The sequence below is a fragment of the Centruroides sculpturatus genome, unplaced genomic scaffold (genome assembly GCF_000671375.1).
Source record: "Centruroides sculpturatus isolate CEXI.00-Female unplaced genomic scaffold, Cexi_2.0 scaffold1510, whole genome shotgun sequence".
Classification (NCBI taxonomy): domain Eukaryota; kingdom Metazoa; phylum Arthropoda; class Arachnida; order Scorpiones; family Buthidae; genus Centruroides; species Centruroides sculpturatus.
This window is the reverse complement of record NW_019385830.1, coordinates 36,280-54,020: the sequence shown is the minus strand read 5'-3', so window position 1 is coordinate 54,020 and position 17,741 is coordinate 36,280. Positions and strand designations below refer to the sequence as shown.

The 17,741-nt window shown below is 30.2% G+C and overlaps 1 protein-coding gene across 2 annotated transcripts in view; it reads right to left on the bottom strand.

Annotated features, from left to right (window-relative positions):
* LOC111642392 (sodium/hydrogen exchanger 7-like) overlaps positions 1-17,741 on the bottom strand; it is a 23,106-nt gene extending 5,365 nt beyond the window's left edge. The window contains exons 1-11 of one of the 2 annotated variants that reach the window (XM_023388743.1): positions 17,578-17,741; positions 17,398-17,503; positions 17,247-17,335; positions 16,603-16,716; positions 16,377-16,488; positions 16,126-16,279; positions 15,994-16,045; positions 15,764-15,876; positions 15,315-15,423; positions 15,138-15,245; positions 14,841-14,922 (exon numbers count right to left, since the gene is read on the bottom strand). In XM_023388743.1, the coding sequence (XP_023244511.1) occupies positions 14,884-14,922; positions 15,138-15,245; positions 15,315-15,423; positions 15,764-15,876; positions 15,994-16,045; positions 16,126-16,279; positions 16,377-16,488; positions 16,603-16,716; positions 17,247-17,335; positions 17,398-17,443 (936 nt within the window). In that variant the 5' untranslated portion in view covers positions 17,444-17,503; positions 17,578-17,741 and the 3' untranslated portion in view covers positions 14,841-14,883. The remainder of the gene's footprint in view (positions 1-14,840; positions 14,923-15,137; positions 15,246-15,314; positions 15,424-15,763; positions 15,877-15,993; positions 16,046-16,125; positions 16,280-16,376; positions 16,489-16,602; positions 16,717-17,246; positions 17,336-17,397; positions 17,504-17,577) is intronic. The other variant, XM_023388742.1, reaches the window with a different exon arrangement.

Below are 17,741 nucleotides of genomic sequence, written 5' to 3'. Positions count from 1 at the left end.
TTGGTGTGTTGTTGCATTGCATCAGGGTTGTTTATTTGAATTATTCCATTAATCTATATTTTTAAAAATTATTATTTAACTGCTATATGTAATATCATAATGAATATTCAACTGATCAGATTGTTTTGTTTTCGGAACAAAAATTATAACTGAAAATACTTCTAGCCTTTTTCAGTAAAAATATTTTTAGGTACTTTTCAGTTAATAGGACACCGGCCAATATGTACAGCAAGGAGTAAGATTCAAGCTTTAAATGAGAAGTTTCGCACTACCCCCAGAATTGTTGACCCTTTGCGTGATATTCATCTCAGAAGGACAGTTTTTAACATGTATCAGTCTACTATTCTATTGATACATGCTTCACATATAGCTGTTGCTAACACCTCAGCACCCAGGTGGGGGGTGAGTCCTCACACTCCCTACAACTATATAACATCAAGTATTCAACAAACAGTCAAGTGGGCTAAATTTTTAAGTTCAATAGTCTTTACAATAGTCTTCTGATGTCCCGTTAACTGAAAAGAATCATATTTTATTAATTAAATGTTTTTGGCTGACTAAGCAGCCATCTTCAGGATCAAACTATTAATGGAACCAAAAAATTATAGCTAGTATGATTAAAGTTGTATCACACACCTCAAAAAACCTCTGGTGTCCAGTGGTGTGTGATACTGTTTTAGTAAACTGATGGTGAAGGTGGCTGAACTATTACAATTAAAGTTTATGAATTAACTTTTATCAAATAATTTATGCTATAACAGATAATGACTAGTAATAATGACTAATGCCACAATATATAACAAATATTGAATTTCTCAAAAATTATAACATATACATATATGTGTGAAACTCATTTAAACAATGGGCCATTAAAGCGACTGGTAAGATTCACATGGGCCACATCACATTGAATTCAGATATTTAAGAAAATTTAATTAACATTATCATTAATCATATGTAAGTGTATATATATTTCATTTCAAGTAATACTAGAACATCATGCAATTTTGTTGTATCATGACAGAATTGAGGCAGTCAGAAAAAAACAGGCAATCCTTACACTTGCTGCTAGAGTTGGTGATCCATGAACAAAACAAACAACACCAATTGGTTTGTTTTTGTGTTTTAATCATTTTTTATGCCCTTTATCCATTAGGCACATGCAATGCTTTTTTTTGTCTCTGAATTCCATTAGGCATGTTGAATCACATCACGGAGCATGGATATTATCACTTTTACCCCACTGTATCTCAAAACTCTTTTTTATTACATTTTTGGTTTCCTCATTCTATTTAATGGAAAATGGCAAAGTTTTATCAAAATTGGAATATCAAATTGTGAAAACTAACAGAATTCTGTAAGCCACATAGAAGAGGCTTTGCTAATGCTCCATCTCAATAAGTTGTTACTCTTATATGAGTAAAAAAAATGTATTAAAACATTACAATAAAATAATTTTTCATTCTTAAAGATGTTTTCAAGAAATAAATACAACTAAACATTTTTTCCTTTATTCAGGAAAGAAAAAAAATAAGATAAACTTTAATTTTAAACCATGCATCATTAATTAAATTGTTTATCTATAGAATAGTATCAAAATAAATTTCTGTTNATTAAAATTATTTATATTAATGATGTCTCCATAGTTCAACGAAGTTTTCGCAGAAAAATAACATCAGAAATCGCGGCCGCGGTTTGCTGAGCTGTTCCGTGACGGAAACAAGCTTGAGCAATGGCGATGTCGAATGGTGCCCACTCAGTAAGTAATCCTACAATTTTTTGCTTATAGCATAGTTTATACGGATTATTTCCAAAAAATATATACATATTTTGGAAATGTTGAGTCGGATTAGTCTAGAATCGATTAATTTTATGGAAGAAAACTTTTCAATCAGCCGTAGTCCGTAAACTTCACACGTGTAGGGCTGTGATTGGAAGGACTCGTAAGAAATCGGATTCCTAAAGAATGGAACGTATCTATGATATTATAGGAAGGTCGACTGTAGTTAATTGTTTTAATAAAAAACTGAATTACTACAACAATTTCTACCTATTCTATAAAAAAATTTTACTGACAAATGATTTTATATTGTTATTGAGAATTTAGTAAAAATCCAAACCTGGATCTGTAGCAGATATAATGGCACCAAAATATAAACAATCATTAAATGAAAATTCCAGATGAGGCATTAATTGCAAGAAGGCATACATTAAAGAACTGAAATGAGTTGTTAAATAATATTAAATTTTAATTAAAGTACAACTATCATATTTATATAAGCATTTATTATTTAAATAGTCTAATTAATCAAACTTTTTAATAGTTAATTTTATACATACTATGTCATATACAGAGGGTTACCAGAATCACTCAAACATAGTTATAATTTATAAATTTTACACTTTCCACATAACATAATTGTTGGTACAGTAGAGTCGCGAAAACTCGGCACTCGATAACCCGGCAGTCTGGATAACTCGGCCACATCCTGGCAGGGCAAAAAATCCTTAATTAATTTTCATTATAGACAGCTTTATGCCTCATAAAATATTTTTCTGAGGTCTGTCATATCAGGTAAATTACTGTACAGTGTATTCATTAATTAATTAATTTTCATTTTCATGTAGTAAAGGCTCTATGCCTTCATAAAGGACGTACTTTTCCTTTGTTTAAGGGTATTTGGGCAGTTTATTCTCTGTTGTATTCTCAAGTAAATAATACATACAAGTACAGTACAGTATTTTCTGAGGAAACACTCATACTTATTTTTTTTAACCCCATTCCCGATAACCCGGCATTTTCACAAACTCGGCCAACCTTCGGTCCACATTAGGCTGAGTTTGAGACTCTACTGTAGTTTGTTACTATAGAAAAAGTTTGCTGCTTGGGAAGTAGCTACCATAGCGTATAAAATTTTTAATGAAGAATAGTTTGTTTACAAATTTTCACCATTCAGTCTTCTAAAATTGCTGTGCAAGGCCATCAGAAAACAATATTCAAATGTCTTTCTAAACAAGGATTTTCAACTCTGCATAATAGAGCTAAAAAAAATAATCTGGAATCAACATTTCTTTGTTATTTGAATAATCAAATGCAAAAGCAAGAAATGTAAAGCTCAAACAGTAAAAGTGTTCACTTCTAAACAAAGCCTTTGAACAGCCTATACCAAGCCAACCATCACAAAAGGTGAAGAAATAGGTAGTGGGATCTAACCCTATTGTCCAAAATGAAGTTACTAAGCATAGAAGGATTTCTCAAACCACATTAACACCATCATTCACAAAGACTTGCACCTTCAAATAAGAAAAAAGGTGAAAAGTGCATAAGCTGACTCCAGAGCACTGAAAAACCAGGGCTACCAATGCTAGAATATCTCTTGCTAGATGTCATTTGTACAATAAGACTGAATGTTGTCATATTGACAAGTACATATACACAAGACTTGTTGCAATGGCCAAAGAAGGGTTTCTCATTTCCCGGTCTTTTGCTTGTCCCAGGATTCCGGGATAAAAGTGAATGGTTTCCCAGGATAAAATTAATTATTTTTAAGATATACAAAATATCTTGAAATCAAATGATATAATTATTTTTCATNTCTTAGTATTGAAGGTTATTAAATAGAGATGATACAAAACTGAATTTGACCGATACGACACTAATAATTTTTTAACCAATCTGATACAATCCAATACTGATAATTGCTTCTGTCCATATCTATGGGTATTGGTAATAATGAAAGCCTAACAGCTCAATGGTTTAGAGAATATTCACCTTATATTTGAATTTAAATGGGTAGTAAACAAAGAAAAAAAAACACCAGAACAAAATTATTTTTAAACATATTGTAAAATATGTTTAAAAATAAAAAAAAAAACAAACAATAAAATACTTACAAAAAATATTCTTGTAGTCTTCCTTGTTGTCTTTTTGACAATAGAAGAAAACATGATCCACATTGGCAGAGTTGACCTTTCCTTATAAGCTACTTCCCCTTGTAGGTTTTTAGAAGTTTTTTTACATTATGAAAATTTTACGGAAAATATCTGAGTCACAGAACTTTTACTTGATTTGCATAGCTATAGGCAGGGAAGTAGCCTATAAGGAAAGTCAACTCCACCAATGTGGATAATGTTTTCTGTGATTGTGAAAAGGATGACAAGGAAGACTACAAATTATTTTTATTTGTGTAAGTTGTTATTGTTTGTTTTTTTTACAATATGTTTTTACAGAAATAAAAGTTTACAAATTGATTTACAAGTTCCTTTTATATCTGGATCCTAGAAAATTGTAATTGTCTAGTTTTCCCAACTCCAACCCTGATTTTAGAAAAACATTTGAATAAGGCTCAATTTATAATACTATAGAAAAATTGCCAGATTGAAAAAATTGTTACAAAATTGCCAAGTGGCTGGTTTAGTCTTCCCACTGGTTTCCTGGAAAATAGGTGACTCACTGGGCAGACAAAGTTAGTACTTTCCAAAATCAATAAAACTATACATTAGGTGGCCATTGGTAGTAAATCATATGTGGAAAGGACACTGCCTACCATAATACAGTAGGTCCATTACCACGTTAAAAAGCATGCCATGGTAAAACAATATGCAGGATGTATATTAAAAAATCAGAATATTGCTTTGTTTTACAAACCAATACATCAGGAACATTCCAATATGCCAATGTATCAGATTGGTATCAGTTACATCTCTACTTATAGTGAAAATTGAATATTGAAATTGAATATGAAAATTATATAAAATTTTATATCAGTAGTTAATTTTCTCCATCAAAGCTTTATTTTTATATTTGCTATAGTTTTTATTTTTACCAAACTATATCTTTTCCACAATTAATTTACTGTAAAAAATTATTTTTATTTTCAATTTGTTTCATAAAGTTTTAAAACAATTTTATAATATTTTGCTAATGTTTTTGATTTACTATTACAGTGTGTTCCCCATTTATAAGCATATCTCATTCCTGAACAATCTTTCACAGAAAAGCTTGTCCCTATCTATTATTTCTTAAGACCAAATTTTGTACCTATGTTCTGACACAACTTAGTCATTCTATTTATATTCCCTAAACCACATTAAAATGTTTTTATACACTTTTCAGTCAATGATTCTAAATAAAATAAACAATTATTTATTGTGATATTGTCACCATGCTGGGCTACAATTTTTAATTTAAAAAATCAGATGTCTTCCAATCCAGACCAAAAGTTTGTTTAAGGATAATCAGGGTCTCCAGCCCCTAAGCTTTCCATATCTGGCCTTGGTTTTCATCTATCTAATTCTGTCTCAAGATTTAAAAAAGACAGATAGACAACAATGGGATCTATAGGTCTGCAATTTGAAAATTGCAGTCCAATAAATGAAATTATATTGTTGGTAAGGTTCACTAGTATAAAAGGAATTAATATAAAACAAGAGAAGTGATCACATGATACAACCAGATTAACTACTGGACTAGAACTTAGCTAATGAACTACATAAATATTATGTAACTAGGAGTAAAGGTAGACAGTCTGCTGTATGCATAATAAGAAGTTACAGGTTCAAGTCTCAGTCCAGGTCAATGCTTCTTACAGATCAGTCTAAATTCATTTATTTCCAATTATTAAATTTAAACAAAATGGCATACTAACTGACTACCTTTAATCAAAATTATGTAATATGTGTGAATACTGTGAAAGCTGAAAAAAAAAATAAAAATTTATTTTTACTTTTTAGTGCATTTATGTAAATAAAGTATTTCTTTAAAATCTTTATACACCTTTTTCCTATATTTAGTTTTATACACTGAATTATCAAAATTCTTCTTGGTTTAGCATTTCATTGTGAAGTGGGTGAAAAATTGAGTTACATATTTTATCTGGACAAACAAAGTTAATAAAAAGTTTGTGTGTATGTGTGTGTGTATAAAATAGCTTGCTATATTGAATTCTCATAAATAGGGTCTGCACTGTATATTAATAGTTATAATATTAGTTACTGCTGCAGAAAGTGAATAATAATTCATTCTAAATATAAATATTTAAGTTTGAAATTAATCATAATGAAAGAAAAGACAATTTTTGAGTACTCTTACAACTTTTATTTTATCCTAATTATCTGAATTTTATTTTTAATAATTAAAGATAATTCAATGTAAAAACTCCCTACCGTGATATTCACCCAGCTAATTTTTCAGAAAAAAACAAATGTTTTCAGTTACTAAGACCTGCTTCAGGTCGCAAATTTCAAATAGACAGAATACTTAATGTTTCCAATTGTAGTATAACCATTTCACATAGGTTCCCAGACAATGAGCTATCCATGGGATCCCCTCTTCTTTGTAGATAGATGGTGATAGCCAATTGGAAACAGAAGATGGAACAAAGCAAATGAGATAACTCTAAAATTTGTTGATGACATTCTTGTATAGTAACTTTCTGTATCATAATCCAGCAGAAAAATTCTTTTTACGAACGTTTTCGTCTATATGTAATAGACATCATCAGGTATTAATGATATCGAACTAATGGCTAGTAGAACAGAATGTTTTTGAAAGCTCCATTTAATGATGTAATTCGAATATGATGCGTCAAAATTAAAAATATGTAAAATTTAAAACATATCCGAATAAATAAATAATTGATTTCACGCAGATCATGACATAAATATCGTCCGTAATTTAAAATATCTTCAATGCGTGTTTTAATCATTGGGATTTAATTCAAACATGGCACGCCATGCTACGGAAAGCGTATTGGTTTCTTTGAAATTAATAGCAACCCCTTTTTTAATTGCCTTATATATCTCCAGCAACTCGAGGTAATTGAGTTGTGCCTTATCCGATACTTTGTGTAGTAATTTAGCGTTTTGTAGATCAACATGAACGTCGTCATCAATATGATGATGACGTTCATGCAATTAAAAAAGGGGTCGCTATTAATTTCAAAGAAACCGATATGCTTTCCATAGCATGGCGCGCCATGTTTGAATTAAATCCCAATGATTAAAACGTGCATTGAAGATATTTTAAATTACGGACGATATTTATGTCATGATCTGCGTGAAATCAATTTATTTATTTATTTGGATATGTTTTAAATTTTACATATTTTTAATTTTGATGCATCATATTTGAATTACATCGTTAAACGAAGCTTTCAAAAACTTTCTGTATCAACCAATCCCATAGGTTACAGAAACATGGTTCCAATCTATAGAGTTATAACGATTTGAAATCCAAGGCTTACTCATTAGCATGCATCAGCATAACAGATCCAACAGAGTTCATGATATTAAGTTGGTATCCCTGTAAGTGGGTATTGAGTAGGACATGTACTGCTCGCTCCAATTTGTGGGTAGGAGACCTGGCCTCGTCTAATATAGGTTATAGTTGTTGCCCTTGCTTATGTGTTTTTGCACACATAAGCAAGGACAACTGTTTGCTTTTTGCAAAAGCAAACAGTTTAGGGACATCAGACTTGATCTATAAATTAGCACATAGGGAGGAAACTAATAGAATACAACTAGACAGTGCATCCAGAGATGCTCCAGTTGATAATCCTATATGGTGAGAATTAATTTCTCATAGTAAGGTTGTGGCTTACAACAGTTGCATGCATAATATATATAAAGAAATTGCTTTGCATGTTGGTATAAGATTATCTTACAGACATAATCCTGATGTGTTTAAACTCCTTAGAGATGTTTTTTCTGTCACAACTAGGTGCATAGATAGATACTGGGCATCTTTGACATCACTCTTTATTCAGGAATATCTTGTGGGCAGATATGCATTTTGGGCATATGCCCCTCTCATCAGCCCACAAGATATTCCTGAATAAAGAGTGATGTCAAAGATGCCCAGTGTCTATCTATGCATCTAGTTGTGACAGAAAAAACAAATAAAAGACATGGTTTCAGAATAAGCAATCCTTAGAAATGATAAAGATCTGATTGACTACAGCAGAGCACTGGCCATATATCAAATACCTCTTAGGGATGAAAACTTCCATAGACTTCATCTATATAGGTTCAACCTGGAGATCACTCAGAAAGCACTTAACTGAACACAGAGCTGATATAAATAAAGGGAGGCAAACCAATGCAGGTTTAAGCTGTGACTAGTTTTTTTGCTAAAATGCTATAAGAATTTAGATTTAGTGACAACTTTCTTGGCAAATTTCACTAAAAAACTTAACATTTTCCAAGTGGTTAAAAATATGCTTTAATTAGTAATAGTACAATAACAAAATTTCTCCTGATTGAGATTCTTTTGAATACTTTTTAAAATTATTTTAGTTTAGAAAAATTAATGATTTACATTAAGAGCACAATACATTAATTACTTAATAAACATCAAGCTTAAGAATGGAAAATGATTTGGAAATCCAGAATCAATCTTTTGAAAGAATTTGAAACTTTCTCCATTTATATGTAGATATGCATGCTTTTATTGTGAAATAGCAAATAAATTTGTAATCTTATTGCAGATAAAATTAATGTTGTAAAATTACCTCAAAGCAAATTACAGCTAATTCCCTTTTACTTAAAAAAACCTATCCCGTCATGTTGTGAGAATAAGGGCTAGGGTCAAGTCACAAGACCCTCTAATTGTCGAGTCACAAGACCCACTCATATCGTCACTGGATGGCTTTAAAATAGGAGGGCTATAAATCGTTTGTCAAGTGGGGAAGTGCAATGAGTAAGTCGATAGGGTGTCTGTTATTCGATTAATGACAGGTAGCCAGGTTAAAACACATAACAAAAGTTTAATATAGATCTAAATCTAAGCATACACATAACTACAGAATATACAACTAAAGTTACAAACGATTAAATGACAGAGTACGTCGCTTGTGTGCGATTCTACTGATACCAATTCTACTTAGAACAACGTAGATCAAGAGAGTGTTTACATATAGGCTAACAAAAATACCTCGGAGAGTGTGTTATCCTCTAGGTCAGCGGAGGAATATATGACGTCATTAGGGCAGCAAACCTTGTCCTCATTGCTTCCCTTGTCGCATGGTGGATCAAGTCGGTCCTTTCTATGGCTGCACTGTCCACTTGGAAGATAATGAGGTTGAGTCTTGGGTGGAGTCCCTCTGGCATCTGCAATATTTCCGCCAATGCCCGCTGACTATTGTGAGTAGATCTTCTTCGGGAGAAGTTACTTCTTTGGGATAAATGCCTTGAAGTGCGGATGCTTCGTCCTTATATTCGGGTTTGGCCTGGGAAAATCCATCGCTGATCGAGTGCTGTTGGAGACAAAGGTTGATTTTGCAGGTGTTGGATCATAGGTGAGCTGTTGATGATGTAAAACTGTCATTAAACAGAGCTGCTATTACCATATTAGGCTTGAGACTTGTATGATTCCTTCTATTTACTTGTTCAACGATTAACTTCCTCTTCCTTTAACAACAGGTTGTTTAATTTAATTTAACACTCAATTGCTATAATTCTCGAACAGTTGTTGATAGTAAAGGTGATATTCAATCTGTTTTCTGTGTAATATTTTCTTAACGATCACAACGGAGAAATAGACTTAAGAATTTCCTTAAATTGGTGCAAAACTGGTGCAACCTACGATCCTCAGTGTCATCTAAAGTCACCATCTATGAAAACTGTTTCATTGGATGACACAATGTCTGGGAAAGGGAGAAGGTAATGAGAAAATACATTTCTTTTTTAATGCTTCTCACAATCAGCATGCCTCGTAAATGCTTAAATTCCATCATATTTAATACTAAATGAGGTTCAACAAATGGTGCAAAAAGCCAAACAAACATCATCATCATGAGTAAACCAAGTTTGAATTTATTCACTCTAGCCAGGTTTTCCTAAATGTACAATTGCATGTACTTATTTGAGGAAAAGAAGAATCAATTAAATGCCTAGACTGATTCATCTTGAAAAATCAATTTTTAAAACTCAAAATGGCAGTAAATTTAGAATAAACAATTATTTTTACTTAGAATTGCATGAAACGCACTTGAAACGCATTACAGCATCATTTGTGAATCATAACAAAAACCTTTAATAGTTAGTTATAATGGGAAAGTCGTTTGATCATTAAAAAACAATTCTATATAGCAGGGATGCACAACCTGTGGCCCAGAGCTCTTTCAATGTTTATTCGGTTTGTGGAAGGTACAGGCCAAATCCCTTCTTTCAAGTGTATCTATGGATTACTTGCTCTGTTGTGATGTGGGTCCTGTTACTTTAATGCAGTGAAACAAACCCTTCCTATATTAAGTCTATAGAGAATCTTTTCCACTTAATTAGATGATAAAATTATTACTTACATTCCTTTTAAGCTCAGATTTGTGCTTTCTGGCTTGAAAGACTTGGCTTTATCCAATAAAAGTAACCAAGAATCTGACGCCTGGAAAAATTGCCGCCAAAACCATGCCCCCTTTGACTATACCAATCAGAATCTAGAATGTAAACGAATGCTAAATAATTGTTATTTTTATTGTTTTTCAGTGCTATTTTCACTTATTTTTATGTTATTTGATGCTATTTAGACAAATAAGCAAGTTTTCCGAAGCATAAAATTGAAAATTTCCTGCCAAAATAGAAACTTCCTGATAACATCAGAAATGACATTCTAACATCACTTATTCTATTTGATTCTTCTAAAAATCATTATAATACTATGTAGACTTAAAATATTCTATATCTAAATCAGAAAGTGTGTTAGCTAGAAATAATATAATAGAAGAACTTCAACCACTCTCACTTCTCACTCCAGGGAAAGTCATAAAACAGTTGGATGCTAATGACTTTGTGAAAGGAAAAAGTTCTATACTTAGAAACTTGGAACTTGTTTGGGAAAAGAAAAACTTACCTAGCTAACAGATTAAAAAAAATCAGTTCAATTTGATACAAATTTTTTTTGCCTAGTATGTAGCAAAGTGAGTTTTGCGGGAAAAATTTTACAGCTAAATGAAGATAAAACATTAATGGTTTATTAAATAGTCAATCAACATAAAAATTAGAAAAATTAGAGCTAAAAAACAGAAAATATAGCTACTTTAGTTCATTTGTTTACAAGCATATTTGGATGAAATAGCTTGAATGAGTAAACAAACAATTTTTTACAACAAAGTCTCTCCATTGACTAACAATAGAAAACATTTTTTAAATTTATTATATTTAATTATTACATTGGACCAAGAAAATTAATAATTGGACAACTAAAAAGAAGCTGATTGCACTAAAAAGTTTTGGATTTAATAATTATTTCAAACCACATCAAGCCATAAACATCCCATGATTTTCAACACTGCCGTCAGCTAAAGTAATTAAGACTCCTTCTGTCAACAAAAGACGGTTGGTAAAATGGTCTGATCCCCTGTTCAGTAAACTTAATCCAAACCTGGCCCTTTTTCAGAAAAGGTTGTGCATCCCTGTATATAGGCTGAAACTAATTTAGCTTGAACAACACCTTAAATACTTTTTCCAGCAACATTTTAATTTCTATAAAAGAACATTTTTGACCCTTTTCACAGATCTCAGTCAGGTTTAACAAAAAGCTTTGATAACTATTGAACACAAGACTGTGTTATTATTAAAACACTTGGCGTTTTTCCTCTTTATTCAGTTGACATGGGTACTTTTACACGTTTCAAGCGTATAGCCCCTCATCAGTCAACTGATAAGAAGAAACATATACAATAGATTATAGTATCTATTTGTTGAACTGTATATGTTATTTTCGTTTTTCTAGATGGAATTTGCCGTTTCTATCACTAAAACTTGTAGTTGATTCAACAGTCTTGTGTTCAATAGTTAATAAATACGAAAACACGGTTTCAAAAAACGAATCAAAAAAAATTTGAACTGTCTTCTTAAACAGTCTTTCTTAAATATCAGAAACTGATTAAACATCTCCATAAATGGCCCCAAAGATGGAAATTTGATTTTCATTTAGCATTTGTTGTCTGATGTGAATCAAAACCAAGAAGGATTGTCCAATAATGTATGATACTTGTGGGTAGTAACAATAGATTTATGGTTATATGGTAGTGCAGTACACTGCAATAATGTACAGTATTTGTGTTTAAACAATAATGTATTGTGTATTGTTCTGGGCAGCCTCACAGATGAGAAATGTTAGCTACAGTTACTAAAATTTTGCTACAACTTTTTAGTAAAATTAGCTAAAATGCTTCAGAAAATTTTTTTCAGCTTAAACCACTGTTCTCTCAATATATGCAGGAGAGGAAGTTAAACCAAATTCCTAATTTACAACAGGCTACGTTAATTAGAACAATAGTAAACATGGACGAACTCAAGATACTAAATATGTTTGAGATTTTTAAAGCAGAGAAGCAGGGACAATGTATAAATTTTGAGGAGGAAAGGTTCATTTAACCAGTGTGGCAGGTTCTGTTTAATTAATATGTCATCATGAAAACTGTTTTACAACTTTTACTCTTGGATGTATCTTATTGATCAATTTTAGAGGATTTTAAATTCAAATTATCTATGAGCTCTTCTACATTTGACATATCAAACATCAAAACGTAGGGCATTCTATCTATTTGAAATTTGTGACCTAAAGCAGGTCTTAGAAGTATACTGAAAACATTTGTTTTCTGAAAAATTAGCTGGTACAGTGGTACCTCAGGTTACGAACGCCCCAACATACGAAATTTTCAGGATACGACATGAAATTTGAACGTATTTTTGCTCCACGATACGAACAAAAACTCACCATACGACGTTACATTAGTTCGCATTTTTCATTTGTTTTTCTTACTNTGCATTGCATCAGGGTTGTTTATTTGAATTATTCCATTAATCTATATTTTTAAAAATTATTATTTAACTGCTATATGTAATATCATAATGAATATTCAACTGATCAGATTGTTTTGTTTTCGGAACAAAAATTATAACTGAAAATACTTCTAGCCTTTTTCAGTAAAAATATTTTTAGGTACTTTTCAGTTAATAGGACACCGGCCAATATGTACAGCAAGGAGTAAGATTCAAGCTTTGAATGAGAAGTTTCGCACTACCCCCAGAATTGTTGACCCTTTGCGTGATATTCATCTCAGAAGGACAGTTTTTAACATGTATCAGTCTACTATTCTATTGATACATGCTTCACATATAGCTGTTGCTAACACCTCAGCACCCAGGTGGGGGGTGAGTCCTCACACTCCCTACAACTATATAACATCAAGTATTCAACAAACAGTCAAGTGGGCTAAATTTTTAAGTTCAATAGTCTTTACAATAGTCTTCTGATGTCCCGTTAACTGAAAAGAATCATATTTTATTAATTAAATGTTTTTGGCTGACTAAGCAGCCATCTTCAGGATCAAACTATTAATGGAACCAAAAAATTATAGCTAGTATGATTAAAGTTGTATCACACACCTCAAAAAACCTCTGGTGTCCAGTGGTGTGTGATACTGTTTTAGTAAACTGATGGTGAAGGTGGCTGAACTATTACAATTAAAGTTTATGAATTAACTTTTATCAAATAATTTATGCTATAACAGATAATGACTAGTAATAATGACTAATGCCACAATATATAACAAATATTGAATTTCTCAAAAATTATAACATATACATATATGTGTGAAACTCATTTAAACAATGGGCCATTAAAGCGACTGGTAAGATTCACATGGGCCACATCACATTGAATTCAGATATTTAAGAAAATTTAATTAACATTATCATTAATCATATGTAAGTGTATATATATTTCATTTCAAGTAATACTAGAACATCATGCAATTTTGTTGTATCATGACAGAATTGAGGCAGTCAGAAAAAAACAGGCAATCCTTACACTTGCTGCTAGAGTTGGTGATCCATGAACAAAACAAACAACACCAATTGGTTTGTTTTTGTGTTTTAATCATTTTTTATGCCCTTTATCCATTAGGCACATGCAATGCTTTTTTTTGTCTCTGAATTCCATTAGGCATGTTGAATCACATCACGGAGCATGGATATTATCACTTTTACCCCACTGTATCTCAAAACTCTTTTTTATTACATTTTTGGTTTCCTCATTCTATTTAATGGAAAATGGCAAAGTTTTATCAAAATTGGAATATCAAATTGTGAAAACTAACAGAATTCTGTAAGCCACATAGAAGAGGCTTTGCTAATGCTCCATCTCAATAAGTTGTTACTCTTATATGAGTAAAAAAATGTATTAAAACATTACAATAAAATAATTTTTCATTCTTAAAGATGTTTTCAAGAAATAAATACAACTAAACATTTTTTCCTTTATTCAGGAAAGAAAAAAAATAAGATAAACTTTAATTTTAAACCATGCATCATTAATTAAATTGTTTATCTATAGAATAGTATCAAAATAAATTTCTGTTTAAATATCTAATACATGTATTTTTGTTAGTGTTCTAAAACAGAAAATTCTATTTACATATACACACACACATATATATGTTTGTAAACTTAAATTTGTTCAATAATCTATTCTTTAAGAAGAAAAGTATTTTAAAATTGATTTTATATTATAAATTTTTAAGTTATGAAATAAAATAGTTTATATTGTGTATAATATACATAATTAAACAATAAAATATGTAAGTAAAAAATAATTTATAAAAAGCAATTTAATCTTTTTTATGATTAAAATTTTATGTAACATAAAAATTGAAGCCAGAAAAATATATTAAGCACTCAATCATTGTTGCATACACACATATGAGACTTGCATGCTTCTTTAAATATACACATGAAAATCAAGCATAAAAAGGAGAGCCAAAATTGTTGGTAAAAATATTTAAAAAACCATTTCAAATAGTAGAAGTGTGCAGATATTTAGTATTTAAGATACGTACATATAAGGGAGAAGTGACGAAGATTCTACCATTGAGATATTCTTCATATGAAATTTTGGCTGTCCACGCTATCATCATTCACCTTAAAACAAGAGAAAACACATGCAATGGGAACTGCAGCTACATACCAACAGACAAAAAAAAATTTCCTCTTCTATGCATCAAAACTTACATGCATAAAAATAATTTCTTTTTAATCAAAATTAAATTTATTAATTATTAATATATTAAATTCAATTATTGCATTTTTAAAGCTAATATTATGTGTGCAATTTTTAATTTTAAAAAATCTCTTACTCTGGGTGGATGATGTGTTCTGGTTCCATTGTGATCAGTGTATGTTAGTTCACTTTCATCTATACATATATCAGTATCGGAATCATCATCTTGCCTCCTATTAACTTCCTGTAAAAATTTTATAATTTTAGAAAGTATGTGTTTTTCAAATAATTTATATATATATATAAAATATACCTGCGACATTTGTTTTGTACTAGTCAAAAGACGAGCCAATGGTAGGCAGCATGATGGCAATGTATCCATTAATGTTGGTCTACTGTGAGTTAATAAGGGCTTCATGTATCTGAAGTCAATTAAGGTTATTTAACTGATTCTAAGTCATACTAGGACTAGAATAAATTTTTACATAATGACTATAAACAGATTAATTTGTAATCATTTTTAAAGCCAAATTAATAAACGAAAAATTTTATTTTATTTTTTTTTACACTGAATTTTATAAAATTTTAAAGGATGTCGTTTCTATAAAAATCACAGATACAATGCATTTTTTTTTATTTTTATTAAATAAATATCCAGCAATAATTAAGTTCTACTTAAATTATAACAACTAAATAATTTAATTTTTATATTACAGATATTCATCAAAAAACTAATACTACAAATATATTTACAAAGGATACCGCACATCAAAGTTATACCACTTTCTAACTAGCCAGGCTTTTTCATAAGGCGTTTTATTTTCCATTGGTGGAGGAGGACTGCGTAATTCAGTAGGTGTAGTAACTTGAGGAACCTAAAGATATGCATATCAATGAATACTCAAAATGTTTTAATTCAATTTAAAAATAGAACATTTTCAGTAGTTTCAATCAGACTGAAGTAAGAAACTTCAAATGCAAACATTACATACCATTCTCATTCCTCCAAACTGTAGTAGTTCATGCTCTTCTTCAACTCCAACTCTAAAATTTAAAAAAAATTCATATTATATTCAAAATTAAATGAATATTTATCTAATAATATATACTCAAAATAAATTTACGGAATGCCAAGCCATGTCAAAAGTTGTGTTGTACATCCACCACAAACTATAACAGTAACAATGGCAATAAGAGATGTTGTGGTTAGCATCAAGTGTCGCTGTTCTGATAAGGTGTTTCGAATAGCTAAAGCAAATGCCATAGCACCACGAAGCCCTAAATTTAAAAATTAATTTTAAACATCTCTTTTAAAAACTGAAATATAATCAATTTATAAATTAAAAAATTTATATATGTATAAAATCATATTTACCAGAAAAGAAAAGTACATGTTGAAAAGCATATGGAATTTTATTGTGTCTGCCCAAATTTAATAAAAATGATAGTGGATATACATGCAGAGCTCTACCAATGGCAATGGCCAACTTAATACTTAATTAAAGAATGACAGTTCATAAAAATTATAAAATAAATACATTAAAAATCAAAATAGATTACATGAAGATTTAAATTATCTAGAAATATTTATAAAAGGATACAAATGCTACAACTATAAAGGCTGCATCCCAATGATGTTTCTGATATGTAAATATAGATACACCAATATATGTGAAGATGAAATTTTCAGCTAAGAAATTCAGTAATTCAAATAACTGTAAGAAAAATATATACTTGAGTTGTTAAAAATATATGTATGAGAATATTTACATAAACAGATTAATCATTTTATTAAAACCATCACTTTTTTCATTATGTTCTAACTTTAAAATAAAGGGAAAAAACTCCAAAAAGTTGCAAAAATCCTTCAATATAGTCAAAATTTTGAATGTATTTTGCTTCTTTTGGAAAATACTGCACTGCAGAAATTAAGCAGTTATTTAATTACAATCTGAATAAGTCTTTTTTACAGCATGAATTATGTGTCAATTTGTAATTTGTTCCCTTAAAATATAACTGAAGTATTTTTAGCATACTTATTTGAAGTAAAGATATCTTTCAACACTGAAAGTTGGACAAACAATGATGGAACCCCATAACATAAAACTTAACATAACTTATGTAAAATAATCATTATACATAAACTATTAGCATTATATATGATAATTAGTAATTAATTAATATATGATCATTTATCAAAATCAAATTCTTAAGTACCATAAAACTTTTAAATATAAAGTCTTACTTGTTTTGTTCTTGATCGAGATTCAACTGATAAATTGTTGTATGTATAATGTGCTTGGCAAATTCCACAGAATAAAACTGCAACAATGCCTAAAATAAAATAAATTTTGTTATAAATTATAATAAAAATGTAGCTAAACATTTCTTTTTACCTGTGAGATCTGCAGCTTCAGCAACAAGAAATGTACAATAAGACATCAAAACAAACAAACATGATTCCAATAATGGAAATTCAAAGAGACGGGTGAATTTTGTCAAGTATCAAATAGTTAAGGATACAATATTCTAATTTAACAATATTTTTAATTTCAAATTAAAAAAAAAAAGGATATAATAGCAGTGGAACAACCTGTTACTGAACCTATTAACAAAGAACATACAAATATATACAAAAAGTTTCCTAAAGACTGGAATGCTGCTCCAATTTGAAATCTTCCATCTTTTGATTGAAATTTTTCTTCATATCTATCTATAGATCTTCAAAATAATTTGAAAA